General features: G+C 36.3%; 1 protein-coding gene across 1 annotated transcript in view; it reads left to right on the top strand.

The window, feature by feature from the left end:
- ADCY1 (adenylate cyclase 1) overlaps positions 1–10,110 on the top strand; it is a gene marked incomplete at both ends in the record, with an annotated part of 143,433 nt that extends 133,323 nt beyond the window's left edge. The window contains 6 exons of the mRNA XM_084226822.1: positions 881–997; positions 2,112–2,258; positions 2,640–2,738; positions 6,718–6,832; positions 8,810–8,934; positions 9,772–10,110. Of these exons, the coding sequence (XP_084082948.1) occupies positions 881–997; positions 2,112–2,258; positions 2,640–2,738; positions 6,718–6,832; positions 8,810–8,934; positions 9,772–10,110 (942 nt within the window). The remainder of the gene's footprint in view (positions 1–880; positions 998–2,111; positions 2,259–2,639; positions 2,739–6,717; positions 6,833–8,809; positions 8,935–9,771) is intronic.
- Positions 10,111–13,812: the final 3,702 nt, after the last annotated feature.

Here is a 13,812-nt window from a genome sequence, read left to right on the forward strand (position 1 = left end):
AGGAACAAGGAGAAAATTCCAATGAAGTAATTTTGCACATGAATCTATGAAAGACTAGGCTGGAATTTGCAAACCTAGGAGTCCCAAATGAGATTCCTAGATATTAAATATTTTTCAAATAAGGATCTGATTTTTAAAATTGCTTCCTACTATATGAGTCACACTAACGCTGTAAGTCAAGTGCTTGTAATAAGATGCCAGTATCTTGGATTAGGGACCTCAGATGTGTTAACTCCTTAGTATTCTTTCTAAATGCTGTCATTCACATCAATAACAGAATTTCTGTTGTGAAGGAACTATATATATTTTCATGACAAACACCAGCACAGTTAAAACAATCTCTAGAAATGTTAACTATTTTTATATAATTTTTTTAATTTGTACATCATTCTTAATACGCTCAATTTTAAAATCTTTTTCTCTGTTGAATCTATAGTCTTATCAGATTTGTTTCAATTTTACTGCAAAGTACACAGCTTTGCTTTACACACTGGAGATTTTCACTGGCTTCTTTTGTCTGAAAGATTGCTCAGATACTGCTGTCACTGTATTGAACTACCTGGGAAGCAATTGGCCTCCAAGGCCAATGTGATTTAAGTGGGATTATTCTGTTTTTTTCTGTAAGCATATCAAGTTTCTATTTAAAAGAACAGAGAACTACAGAAGATACCAATACACTTAGCTGATCTAACCCTGAAAACAGCTGAGAGACTTCAGCCTGAATTACTGGGGATTTAAAGGGATTTTGCTGAATGTAGAAGCATGGTACAGGAGAACTGTTCCCAAACTAGATTGCTATGCTACATTTTAGAAGCCATTTTAAAGGCTCAGACAAGTTTTTGTTTTTTGTAAAGGTTTTTCTTTTCCTCTATTCTAACAGGCAGAAGAAGAGAGAGATGATATGGAGAGAGTCAAGCTGGATAATAAAAGAATTCTTTTCAACCTGTTGCCAGCCCACGTTGCACAGCATTTTCTTATGTCTAATCCAAGAAATATGGTAAACCAAGATAAAATTTAAATACATGCTGTATGGGCACGTGTTGCTTGGGGCACCTTACACCTGTATGTTTTCAATAAGGGTTTGGAAAAAACTTTGCTCATGTAAAAACAGTAGCTTTGTAAAAAATTGCATTCAAGAATTAGTTTGAGATTATTTCCTTTGCTGTATGGTCCTCCTTCTCTGAAGAATTTTAATAAAATTCAGGATAAGGGAAAGTTGTCATTCAACATCAATGTAACCAAGTACCTGCATGTAAATCACTTTCTGTTTTCATTTCCCAGTCAATGTAGGATATTGGAATTTATCACAGTATTACATGAGCTCAGTTTGGTTCTGAATGGTGAAGTGCATGACCTGCCACACACTTATGTATTAACCACTCTAGCTCTGGAAAGTATGCTACCATTACCAGAACCAGTAAAGTTAAAAACAGAGAATTGTACATACTTAAGGAAGACTCAGATTAACATAAAAGGCTGCAGTGTCTAAATAAGTTGGTTCAAGAAGGCTTTATGAGAGTCCTTCTGGTCATCTGAAAACCTTCAGCACTGGAGTAGCTGTAATATCCATGATACTGTTCTTGAGAATTTGGATCAAAATATTTTAACCACAGAATAGTGATTTTGCTTTCTTTGAGTCTTCCAAATTTTTAAGCTGAAACATTACCATACAGAACAGCATTATATTATATAGGACTCCACAACACATGGAAAGACTTGAAGGAGTGAGGCCAGTTATGTACCACAGGATAAAATTTGTCCATCTCTTCTTTTGCTTATAAAACAAGATTGAGAAAACGTAATTATTTTTCTCATACAATAAAAGTTCTATAACTGTTAAAACTTTGTCCAAATTCTGGCTCACTGCTTCTATCTCTAAACAGAAAAAAACCCCTAAGTTGTTTTAAATTGGTTTAATACCTTAGGTGTTAATTTTCTTTTGTGGTCTTAAGATATCTTTCAACATTATTTTAAGAAGTCTAGTTTTCTCTCTAGAAAAACTGATGGCCTTTGTCCTAGCTATTGCTTAGCAGTAGAATAAGTAGTGTAATAATGATGTTTAATTTAGATTAATCTTTTAAAATAAATATTCATCTGCTTATGAACTACAGGACCTTTATTACCAGTCATATTCACAAGTGGGAGTGATGTTTGCTTCCATCCCAAATTTCAATGATTTCTACATCGAACTGGATGGCAATAATATGGGAGTGGAATGTTTACGCCTTTTAAATGAAATTATTGCTGATTTTGATGAGGTAAGGTCTAAACACTTTGTCTTTTGGCCATACCAGTTCTATCAAATAACTATCAACGTGATTATCTGAAGTAAATCAGTGTATCTTGAACTGTTTACTAAAACAGTACTATAAACTTCCTATTTCATCATAGTTTGTGTCCACTGCGCTTCTCTAAAGTGCCAAGTTTGTACTTTTAGGCACATGACCTAAAATTTATCTTATATAGGAAGAGTATCAAAAGTGAAAGTTAATGACATTTTTCTCATTGACCTCAAAGTGGGCAAGACTCAACTTAGCAAATATGATATGGTTTAATGAACTTGCACATACTGTCTGATAACTATGGTTGCTTGTCTAAAATATTATGTAATATTTAACAGTTTTATGTTTTAAACAAAGCTTATGGACAAAGAATATTATAAGGATATTGAAAAGATCAAGACAATTGGAAGTACTTATATGGCAGCTGTGGGACTCGTACCTACTTCAGGAACTAAGGTAAGAACATTTTACATAACAGTCCTATATGAAGGAACCATTTTCCTTCAATTTCCAGAGGAACATCAGAAACACAACTAATTCTGTGAGGTTATTGATAACTTGTATGACTTCTTTACAACATTTTGAACCTGAAATTGAAAGAACAGCTTGAGCCAGAAAAGGAAAACTGTCACAGTTGCTTATATAGCTTCCCAATGATTTCATTGTTCTGCAGCTTTGAATTCCCTGCAAGTTGGTGTATAAAAGCCTCTAAATCATGGTAGTGTTTTATACCTGGTATCTTAGGTGTTCTTGTAAGATGCAGGGATAGGTAGACTCTAGGTGTAGTGAATTGCTGCAAAACTAGCAGAAGACTATTAAAATGCAGTTTTTATATATATTTTTAATATTGAAATCTGGATGTAACCTATAACTAAAATAAATATCCTCTCCCAACCCCCATCATGGACAGGAACTTTGTGCTGCACAGTACCTGGTCCCTCCAAATCAGCTCTTCTTTGTCTCCACCATAAGCATTCTATTTACCTCTTCAATTACTCAACAATAAAAAAAGTCAAATTCATTTCAAACCCACTATCTCTGTGTCACAGTTCTTCTGTATCCTCATCATTACCTCTTGGAGTATTATTCTTACCTTCAGTTACTATCTTGTAACAGAGATTTCCTAGATTTCCAAGCATTTTTTTAATTTTAAACAAATTTTAAACCTAGATTTTTTGAATTTCCATCTGGAAAGTCAAAAAAAAAACCTGTGAGCATCATATTAAATGCATAGTATACCGAGTACTATGCATGTTAGTAATTACACTAATAAAACTAAATCATTAAAATTTTATAAAACTACTAATATAAGAAAAGCATGAAAATTAAAGCAATCCATTCACCTCATCTGCCCAGAGTTTTCAGACACTTCTCCCTTGTTCTGATGTGCATGTACATATGTTGTAGACATATGTTGAATACATTAGTGCATATGGGTTAGCATTGCAAAATAATACAAAATTAGAAGGCAAAAGAAAAAAAAAAAAATCAGAAGATGCCCTGTGGACTTTTTAGCAACAACAATCCCTGCTAAGTAAATAAAAAACAAGACCACATTTAAATCAATAGTAGAATCATTTGGAGTATATCGCACAACTAACCTGCTGGTCTGCAAAATATTTCTGGTAGATGCCTTCCTTTGTATCATTCCTAGAAATCCATACATTACCAAAAAAAGAGGTATTTTAAAAAATCTGTTTATCCTAAAATGTTGACTCATGGATTCTGAGACAGCCAAAAAACACTGATCTTTAGAATGTTTTCAGTGTGTGATCTGAGGCAAACAGGCAGTGGCATACTTTTATGTCTGCTATAAATGCTCTTTGAACTATAATCCTCAAAACAAGTGTGTTATTGGGTAACTTTGGCAGCATATGTTCCAAAACCTAAACATGTTTATCTCTTGTATTTTTTAGTTGTTGAGTGAATGAGTTAGTCCAGTACTGAAGATACTGTTCTGAGCTTATGACACTAATGCATTTTAAATCACTGCAGAAGATCTTGTACAGAACTCTGTCTTCCTTTTAAATATTGGGGCAAATATTGATTTTTTTCTAATGTATGTAGAAGGTATTAAAGATTCTGTATTGCAGAAAAATTGTCTGCCATATGAAACAGACAATAATTTTTACTTTAACTTAGGGTTTCAGCTCTTCTGTGATCTCTACTTACTGTTCATGTGATGCAAATGAATAGAAATTATTCACATCCTCTTGCCAGTTTCACAGTAGTTCTTCAGCATACACCTGTATATTAGAAGTCTGATAATCTTGGCTGGCCTGTCATGCACAGGAACTCACTGCCAGCTTCACACAGTCCCTTGGCTGTCCTACAGAGTCATATGTGTCAATGGGAACCATAAGACACTCAGGTGCCACTGCTCTGCCCTCTGGCAGGAGTGTTCCAGGTTCAGCAGAAAATCTGGCACAGCCTCTGATTTTGAGTCACTAATTTCACACTAGGATTTGGACATGAACAGAAAGCAGTGGATGGGGTTAATTGTGCTCTCAAGTGAGGATATTTATATCCTTAAGAGCCCAGTACCCTGATGAAGTTAAATATTTAAATCCCATATTTTACTGGACTCCTGTTTCTGCACCTTGCCTTGACTTCAGCAGGTGACTACAGTAAATACTCCTTGCCTCTGTCACAGTGACTTTGCTGTGATGCTCTGGGCAGTCTTTCCAGTAACTACTCTGATATTTAAATAAATAATTCCTTGTTCTATCAACAGGGCAGCACACAAAGCAAACTCTTTGTAGACATTTTGCACAATATAAATTCATTTTATCTCTTTTTCACCAGGATCCTGACTTCACCAGGATCCTAACTTTGTGTTCTTCAGTGCAGGTTCAAGAGTTTGCCCTAATCCTATTGAGAGGCAGCTGTTACCTGCAGTGCATTCAGTATTTGTCACCTGTCCTTTCTCCTGCAACCCTGAAGGGCATTGCAGGAAAACAGAACATTCATCAGACAGCAAATAAATGGAAGAGAGGAAACAAAAAGATTAGAAATCGAATAAAACTATGCACTGCTCTGGCCCTACTCCAGACATTGAATATTTTATCCTTCTCTGTTGGAAATGTATCCATTAGCTCTTTGAGCTAATTATTGTTCTTCCTTGGTTTTGGTAATTCTGAAAAGAGTAGAACTAGCTAGTTCACAGTGAAGGAAGCAGAATGCCAGACATTCAGGCAAGTAAATAAAAATATCCTTCCCAAAAGTTGGGACTGGCACAAGGATGACTTTCATAATTTTTTGTAAATTTCCTGGCCACATAAAACAATCCTTTCAAATTGAGGTGGCTGAAGGAAATAGCAACCTGTTTCTCAGTTTTTTCAGCCATTGTTTAGCACTGTGTTTATAAAATCTCACTATCATGGCAAAAACTCAGTAAGCTTTCATCTCATGCCAGCTTGCACAGTCCTGTTGTGTAACACCCTACTGAAGCTGCCACTGACCCTGCATTTCTTTCACCATATCCTACCTTTAGCCCACTTTTCAAATTTGTTTAAAAATTCATATTTCTTATTCAAATAAGAGCAGAACATAAGAGCAGTCATACTGACTTGAGTCAAAGTTTTATTCTGGTAACCTGTCTTTAACTAAACAAGGTTAGATCCTGGGGGGAGAGCATGAGTTACAAAACAAATATGCAAACTTCTCTTTTCCACTTTCTAATAATATGCTGCTTAAATTTTTAGTACTTTGTAGCAAATATTTCTTTCATGATCTTTAGTATTATGTTAGAAACTTGCTAAGTTTTGGAATCTATAATATCCTCTGAAAATTAGTTGCACAGTTAATAAGACTGAATTCGTAAATATTATTTTCTTATGTTTGGGGTTTTATTTACAAGTTAATGCTTCACCTTTTTGTTTGATCCCTTTTGGACAAAAAACATTAGTTCATTTAGGTACATTTGATAACAGCTCCTTTCAACTTGCCTGGAAAGGGAAAACACAGGGGTGTTCTGCATCTTACAGGATTAAACCTAATAGGAATTTTGTCAATGGGAACAGCATGCACCCCATGGAAGCTGGGAGCTAGCAAAAGCCCCAGAGGGAGAAGAGGGCAGAAACTGTAGTTATTAATAATCATCAGGCAAAGTAGTTTTGTAAGAAAGCAGGTTATATTCCCTGCCACACTCAAAACAAACATCTGCAGATCTCTAGCAACAGAACCACTTTACCATGGGAACTTTGCTTTCCATTCTTCCCAGAAATCAAAAAGGAGAGAGAGAAGAAAAAAAAATAGCAGAAGAAAAGAATGCATGTGCTGTAGTTACCATCAAAAGTTTCCCTTCACAAACAAAAAATTGGTTAGATTCTTTTCCTAAGACATCTGTTTGAGCTTCCCATTATTTTTCACTTTAGTATTTAACCTGCATCTCAGTAGCATACAAATCTAATGTGCAAAACTATTTTGTTTCTAGGCTAAAAAATCAATTTATTCCCATCTGAGTACACTGGCAGATTTTGCAATAGAGATGTTTGACGTTCTTGATGAAATCAACTATCAGTCTTACAATGACTTTGTCCTACGAGTTGGTAAGTCATGCTTCTACAGTTATCGCACAAGCAGAAGATTGGTTTTCATTGGCTTTTTCTGTGCTATCAGCAAAGGATCACCTGTTCTGCACTGCACTCGTGATTAAAACTGAAAAGTCTCCATTAGTGAGAGAGTCACATCCATGTAAAAGGTCAGCAGTCTGGATGGTGTGCATCAGTATTAAGGAATGGTAATTCCCTCCAATTCCAGTGTGCTTACTTAATCTATGCATCCCTAAAAGTAAAGTGCACCATTAATTTTATACAATATTATGAGTGTACCTGATCTTGTGGCTTACATCTGGAGACTGGAACAATAGCTTGCCTCTGGGCAGAGTGAGAATTTAATGTCCAGAAGAATCTACCCCAAACACCGAAAAATACTTAAACAAGCTCATCCAGAGCCAAAGGGCTTTAGAGTTGCAAATTAACACTGCTGAGGGAACATTGCTAAACTGCTGAAAATTGGGTCTTACTGTATTACATTAAGTTGCATCTGCAAAAGCTTTGTTGGCATTAAAAGTGCAATGGGAGCTTTTTCTCTGCAGATGCCAAATCATCTTAACCAGTCCTGTTTTCTTCAACAAATCAAATCATCTGGTCTGCACTACACAACCCTTCCCATTTAATCCTTTCCATGTTATGTCTTACCACTCATTTCTCTCAGCCTTCTTAGACATCAAGTTCCTGCTTCCCTTTCTTCATGTATCCTGCTCCCCTCCAGTGGTACTTCTACTGCTGTTCTAATTTTATTGCATATTCTAATACTAAGAGTTTTCTCCAGCTTCTTTCTCTATATATTTTCATGGCTGACTTGTGAGAATGAGCTGGGCTACAGGAAAACTGAGGTTCCTAGCAGCAAAAGACCAAAGACATCAAAGGCAGCAACAGAAGAATTATGCATCTTTGACCTCCTGTACATTCTAATAATTATAAACCCCAAATTCACTTTGAACTCTGTTATAACTTGTCTTTCCAGGGTCACAAAGGAAAAAATATCTAACCCTCATTCTTCTGCATAAATTGTCTAGAAAAGCCCTTGCACAGAATCTCATGCAGAGTTTAGTTTCTGCAACTCTTCAGGGCACTCAGAAGAAATATTCTCTTTTATCTTCCAAACAAGATGCTGAAATCTGTCAGAAATTTAAAATTTAGCTCTGCAGTTTCCAAAAAAATTATGCTTGAGCCATTTTCACATATTTTTGTCATCTTCTACTGTCTGTGGGATCCAAGTTGTCTAGTACTAACAACCAACCTGACACACTTCCCTTACCCCAATCTTTGTGTAATCCAGACCATTATGTCTGTTCCACTTGGAGAACCTCCATTAAAATATCCATTAGGAGATTTATATATGCAGGGGGCTGCAGGGGACATTATAGGAAACAATTAACGATCTTTAAGTTTTTCCCATTTTCAGCTAAACTCTGCACTACGACTCCTTTTCTTCTTTTCTTTAAACAAACATTGGATTTTTAAAAGATCTGCAGAAGAATCAAATTTTTATGTTGTCAATCACATTACATTTCCAATAAGATATCCCAAGGAATGTCTTTGTTGTGTTTCTAGGACTTTTACAAATGCAGAAGTCCACTTGGCATTAATTTAGTCATAGAATCATGAATATGCTGAGGCATCATCTAGTATTTAAGGGAGCCATCAGGATCATCAAGCCCAACTCCTGGCCCTGCACAGGGCAGCCCAAAAGTCACACCATGTGCCTGAAGGCATTGTCCAAATGCTTCTTGAATTCTGTCAGGCTTGTTGCTGTGATCATATTCCTGGAGAGCTAGTTCCAGTGCTCAGTGCCCTTTTGGGTGAAAAACCTTTTCCTAACATGTCACCTAAACTTCCCTTGACTCAGTTTTGTGATGTTAACATATATTACCAAAAAAACCCAAAATGCTAAGACACTTGTGTCCAATCTGTTTTGTTTAATATGCTGTAGTGAAAACCAAACTCGTTGTTTAATTTTAGGTATTAATGTTGGGCCAGTAGTGGCGGGAGTCATTGGAGCCAGAAGACCACAGTATGATATTTGGGGGAACACTGTGAATGTTGCCAGCCGGATGGATAGTACTGGAGTGCAGGGAAAGATTCAGGTGAGTGCTTTCCAAGACAATTTTGCAAACTTTACATACTTCCTGTTTTATGTGTAGTTACATTTTCAAGAACACTGAGAAAACGCAGCCTCTCTTTGTTATGGAGAGGGCAACACTCTCCAGATGACTCACCATCAGAGGTATGGGTTTTTTCTGTCCTATACACTTCATTCCTTAGAAACAATGAAATCCTCAAATAAATAATTTCCCATCAAAAGAAACAAGAGCTCTCTGCTTCATTGCACACAGTTGAAGGTAAGCCTGGCAATGTTAACACTGCTGGTCTTTGTGCTGCAGAACTTTTGCCTAAATAAGACCTACAAGGAAAGGATCTATGCTCATTTGCATATTTGCATTACCACATTTTATGTAGCTCTAAAAATTGCTTGGATACTTTGGATTGGAGAGGTGATGCAGACAGAGAACATTGTTGCTCTACTACTAGAAGCTATGGTGTTCCTCTCAAAAGCCCAGTGAACACCTGCAGTAACTTATCCAAAATATCTGTCTCATCTTCAGGGATCAAAAGGTCTTCTGCAATAAATTAACATCACTAGAACTGATACAGCTTACAATTTGGTTACATATTTCTTTTGGATGGAGCTAATCGGTCTGTGTATTTATTTAACTCAAGACCAGAAATTCTGCTTCTCAGATTCCAGTTTTATCAGTGAATTTTTTTCTTAAAGAAAATTCTAAGTGAGCCTGAGAGCAGCTGTAGGTGATAATCCATTCTGTTTATGCATATTTCATGACTAAGAAGTAAAATGGAGAGGGGTGGGCAACTACATGAACAGAAAAAAGTAACGGGTTTGGTTTTTTTTCTGTCTTTTTCAGGTGACGGAAGAAGTTCAGCGGATATTAAAAAGATGCAGTTATGAATTCGTGTGCAGGGGTAAAGTTAGTGTAAAGGGAAAAGGTGAAATGTTGACCTATTTCCTGGAAGGAAAGGCTGATGGAAATAATTCCCAAACACGGTCATTAAACTTAGAGCGGAAAATGTACCCTTATGGGAGAGCAAACATTCAAACAAAACTGGGCACCAGCTGTCCATCGGTGTCCTCAGTTGCTAGCTTTACTGTAAAACCTGGTCTTGGAGCAGGTCAAGCATCTGCCACCCACACAAACCAAACACTGCATTATCTTCCTTCTGTGCCAGCTGTGAAGGAGGCATAGAACAGAGATTTGGTTGTGCCACTTGCAGTGAACTTGGAAAGCAATGGTTGCCTCAAGTTTTACTAAGAAGTCAGAGGTCATAGGCCATGTCATTAACCGAGGACCACTACAACCCAACCAAAGAGAACTTGGGGACTGTGTAATGAACTCTTGGGATGGAACATATAAGGGCTAGCAATTCTGTTATGAAAAGTCAAAATGGGATTTTCTGGAAATGAGGCATATTTTCTTGGCATTTTTAAACAGTAAGTGAAAAAAATAGATAAATGTGCAAGCAATTATTTAAGTGTGTGTATATATATATGTTTTAATCCATATATGCACACATACAAACAGTTCTGTGTAGACTTAATAGAGATTTATAGAGATGAACATAAAAATGTGTATTTACTTACACATCCACCTGCAGAGATAGACAAAGAGATTTCTCTTTCTGTCATAGCCAGAATTGTTGGGCCTGGGATTAGCAAAGCTGCATTTAACCATGGAATGTGGAACACCCGGAGACTCTCCAGGGCTACAGTAAGACTTTGAGAAACTGTGTTCCCAGTGCATGAATTAATGCAATGAGAACAGCGTTTATTGTGCTGTCAATGGCAGATTAATGAAGACTGGATTCACCTAATTACAGAACCCTACATATTTTTTTTTAGTTCTCCTTGCATGCTCCAAAAACTTCTGAAAACTTCCAAAAAATTTCAATCAAACCATTACACTAGGATATAAAGTAGATAAATCACAGAGCTTAAAGTTTAGGCAAAAGAACAATATATATTCTTTCCATTAAAAAAAAATACAAGAGTGGTAGAGCATAGAATTTGCTGCCTATTTGTAGGTCATTTGACTCTGTGCAAGACAGAGGAGCCACCCTGCAAGCACAGCAATATGCTTCTGCAATATAGAAACATTCCTGTATGTACAGTGCTGGTTTTACTGAAGAGCAGAAGGATGGTATAATTTCAGGCTTTTAGAAATAGCACAAGTCCTGTGGCTCAAGTCCAGGATTTACCATTCTAAACAGCTCAAGGAACAGTCCTGTACTTGTGGCAAACATGCTGCTGCTAGTTTTGTGACATTTGTATATTTGCCAACATAGTTTTATATATTAATTGATTTTTAAATTTATGCCACAGTTTTATTGTACCTTGATTCTATCCAGACTCACTCTTCAAAGCTGTACAATTATAGAAAGCTATAATTCTGAGAAACAAGCACAGTCAAACTTTGCCAAATGAGGAGAACTGGTAAATGTGCCAGGAGAGCGAGGCCTGCTCTTAATCTGCATAAAAAGGAAAATATTGTGGCTGCTTTTTTCTCTACTGCTGCCCACATCATATTGTTTATGGTTTCATCCTGAAGTGATGATCCAGATGTGAAATGTGGAGTGCAACTCCATAGTCAAGGTGGGAGCAGTTGAAGGGACTGCTCCTCCTGAGGGACATGTACTGCATGGACCTGTGGTATATTGTCCGGATGGGGATTCACAGGCTAACTAACCTCCTCTGCTTTCCAAAAGAGAAGTAAAACTTTACATTGCCTAAAACATGCAAAACTTCCTTTTAACAAGCAAAAAAACCAATGCCCCCCACCCCCCCCCAAAAAAAAAAAAAACCCCACTTAGATCAAAAACCAACAACAGCAGCAAAAGCCAAAAAAAAACCACGAACAAAAACCAACAAAAACAACCCACAAAACTAAAAATTCACTCTAGAATGCAGCAGTTGTACAGATTTATCTACAACAGAAAATTTTCATGTACTAGGTTTCACACTTCCCTTTGGGGGGCCTATTTTGTAACAGATTTCAGTGGAAAGAAGGTTCTGAGAGAGTCCCCTCTTATCAGCTTTTGCTTTGGAGCAGTAATTTTTGCATTAAAGATATATGACATCACTATGTCAGTAGATGCAAATGCTTAAAGAAATGTTGCAGGAATTTCTGTTCTCCACTCAGGATACTGTGGGACTCCAGTGTTTTTCAGCAGAGTTTTAAAGTAATTTTTATGTACCCTATCTGCTGGGTGCTTCATTACAAAGCTGGCAAAGTTAGTCTTATGATTAAAGTGACTATAAAAACCTGAGAATTGCTTCTTAATTGTACTGTACAGTTAATATGCACCCTGATTGAGCTGAAAAAAGCACTGCACTTCTTTATCTCTCTAGGAGCTACCCAGTTCACAGATATTCTTCTAGAATAATTTATTTCTGGTTATGAGAATTTCAAATCATTTAAAAAATATACATGTAGAGAATACACCTTTAAAAGAAGAAATATTTACATCAATAAACTGAGTAAGTGGTATTGATGTAAAGTACACTGCACAGTTATGTTTTCTAACAGGTTTATAAGAACTAAATAATCACATAGGTAAATTAAATATTTAACCAATTTGGAAAGCATTACGTGCAATAGCATTAATGACTCAGTTCCCCTCTCAGAGAGCCCATGCTACGCAATTTTTGAATTCAATGAATTTGGTATATTTTCACTGATAGTAATGAAATAAAAGCATCTTCTGATCCTAGAAGTAGATCTAGTAGCATGTGAAAGCATCGACAAAACACACCCATTGGCCCACCCAAAATCTTTCAGTAAAATTACTTACTTGTTATTCTTTTTATTAGGCTCAAGATATAGGCATCTTGCCATTGTTTCTTTGATCTTTTACTAAGTGGACAGTGAGCAAAAATGAATTGTCCCTTCTGCTGATATTTTTGTGACTGTTTTCCTTCCCAGACCCATTCCCAGTCTGGTAATTTCAGTGGAAGATCATGTCGCAAGGTAAATTTAGATTATTCATGTTAACATTTTAAAGTATTAGCAGGTGATAAATAATTAAAATTGGTCCAAAGATTTTCAAAGCCTGATCCCATTTTCCAAATATGGCATGTTACTTTTATAAGAATGTTTTCCATTTTGAATGTAAAGGACCAGACAGGCACAGTCCAGCATCAGCTTCTCATTCTGTGCTTTTGGAGCAGTTGAGTGGATCAGGATGGCTTCTTGGTACTGCAGGCAAGCTGGTGTGTATGTCCTGGCTTATAGAATCAATAATGGTATATTTGGTGCTGGTTTCCAGACTTTTAGTCATACATTTATAGAATGCTTTGGGTTGGAAAGGACCTTAAAGATCATCTAGTTCCAACCCTATTGCCATAGGCAGGGACATCTTCCAGTCGATCACGTTAACATCATTCTCATTAAGTTCATTATCATTAACATAATTATCCTATCATTAATATTTTTGTATTATGTTGTTGCTGGTTTTACCATGGGGAAAACTATGTATTACTTTGTAGTCCTGGAATGAGCAGTATAAATTCATGAAGAAAGTTCAGCTAAGGCACAAATTAGTCAAATACAATGTAAAAATGATAGGCAGGGTTCAGCAGCCATTTCAACAATGAAAGCTAAGTGCCCATTGAAAGTATGATATAATGAATCTGTGCTCTTATTTTTATGCTTTCCCTCCCTATTCATATAGTTTTTCCCCACTTTCCTATTCTGTCTACATTTGTTTAATTTCAGCTCTTGTATGACAGTTTTAAATGACATATTTAATCTCTCAGCTCTTCTGCATTCTTTGACATGTTTAATAAGTTTTATACATGGAAAGAGGGGAAATATACCTGGAAGTAATACTTGTGAAAACCTCATAAATGCACATTTTCTGCCAAATTGTAAGCAAAATTTTTATTGGCAATT

This window comes from Fringilla coelebs (genome assembly GCF_963513975.1).
Source record: "Fringilla coelebs genome assembly, chromosome: 1".
NCBI lineage: Eukaryota > Metazoa > Chordata > Aves > Passeriformes > Fringillidae > Fringilla > Fringilla coelebs.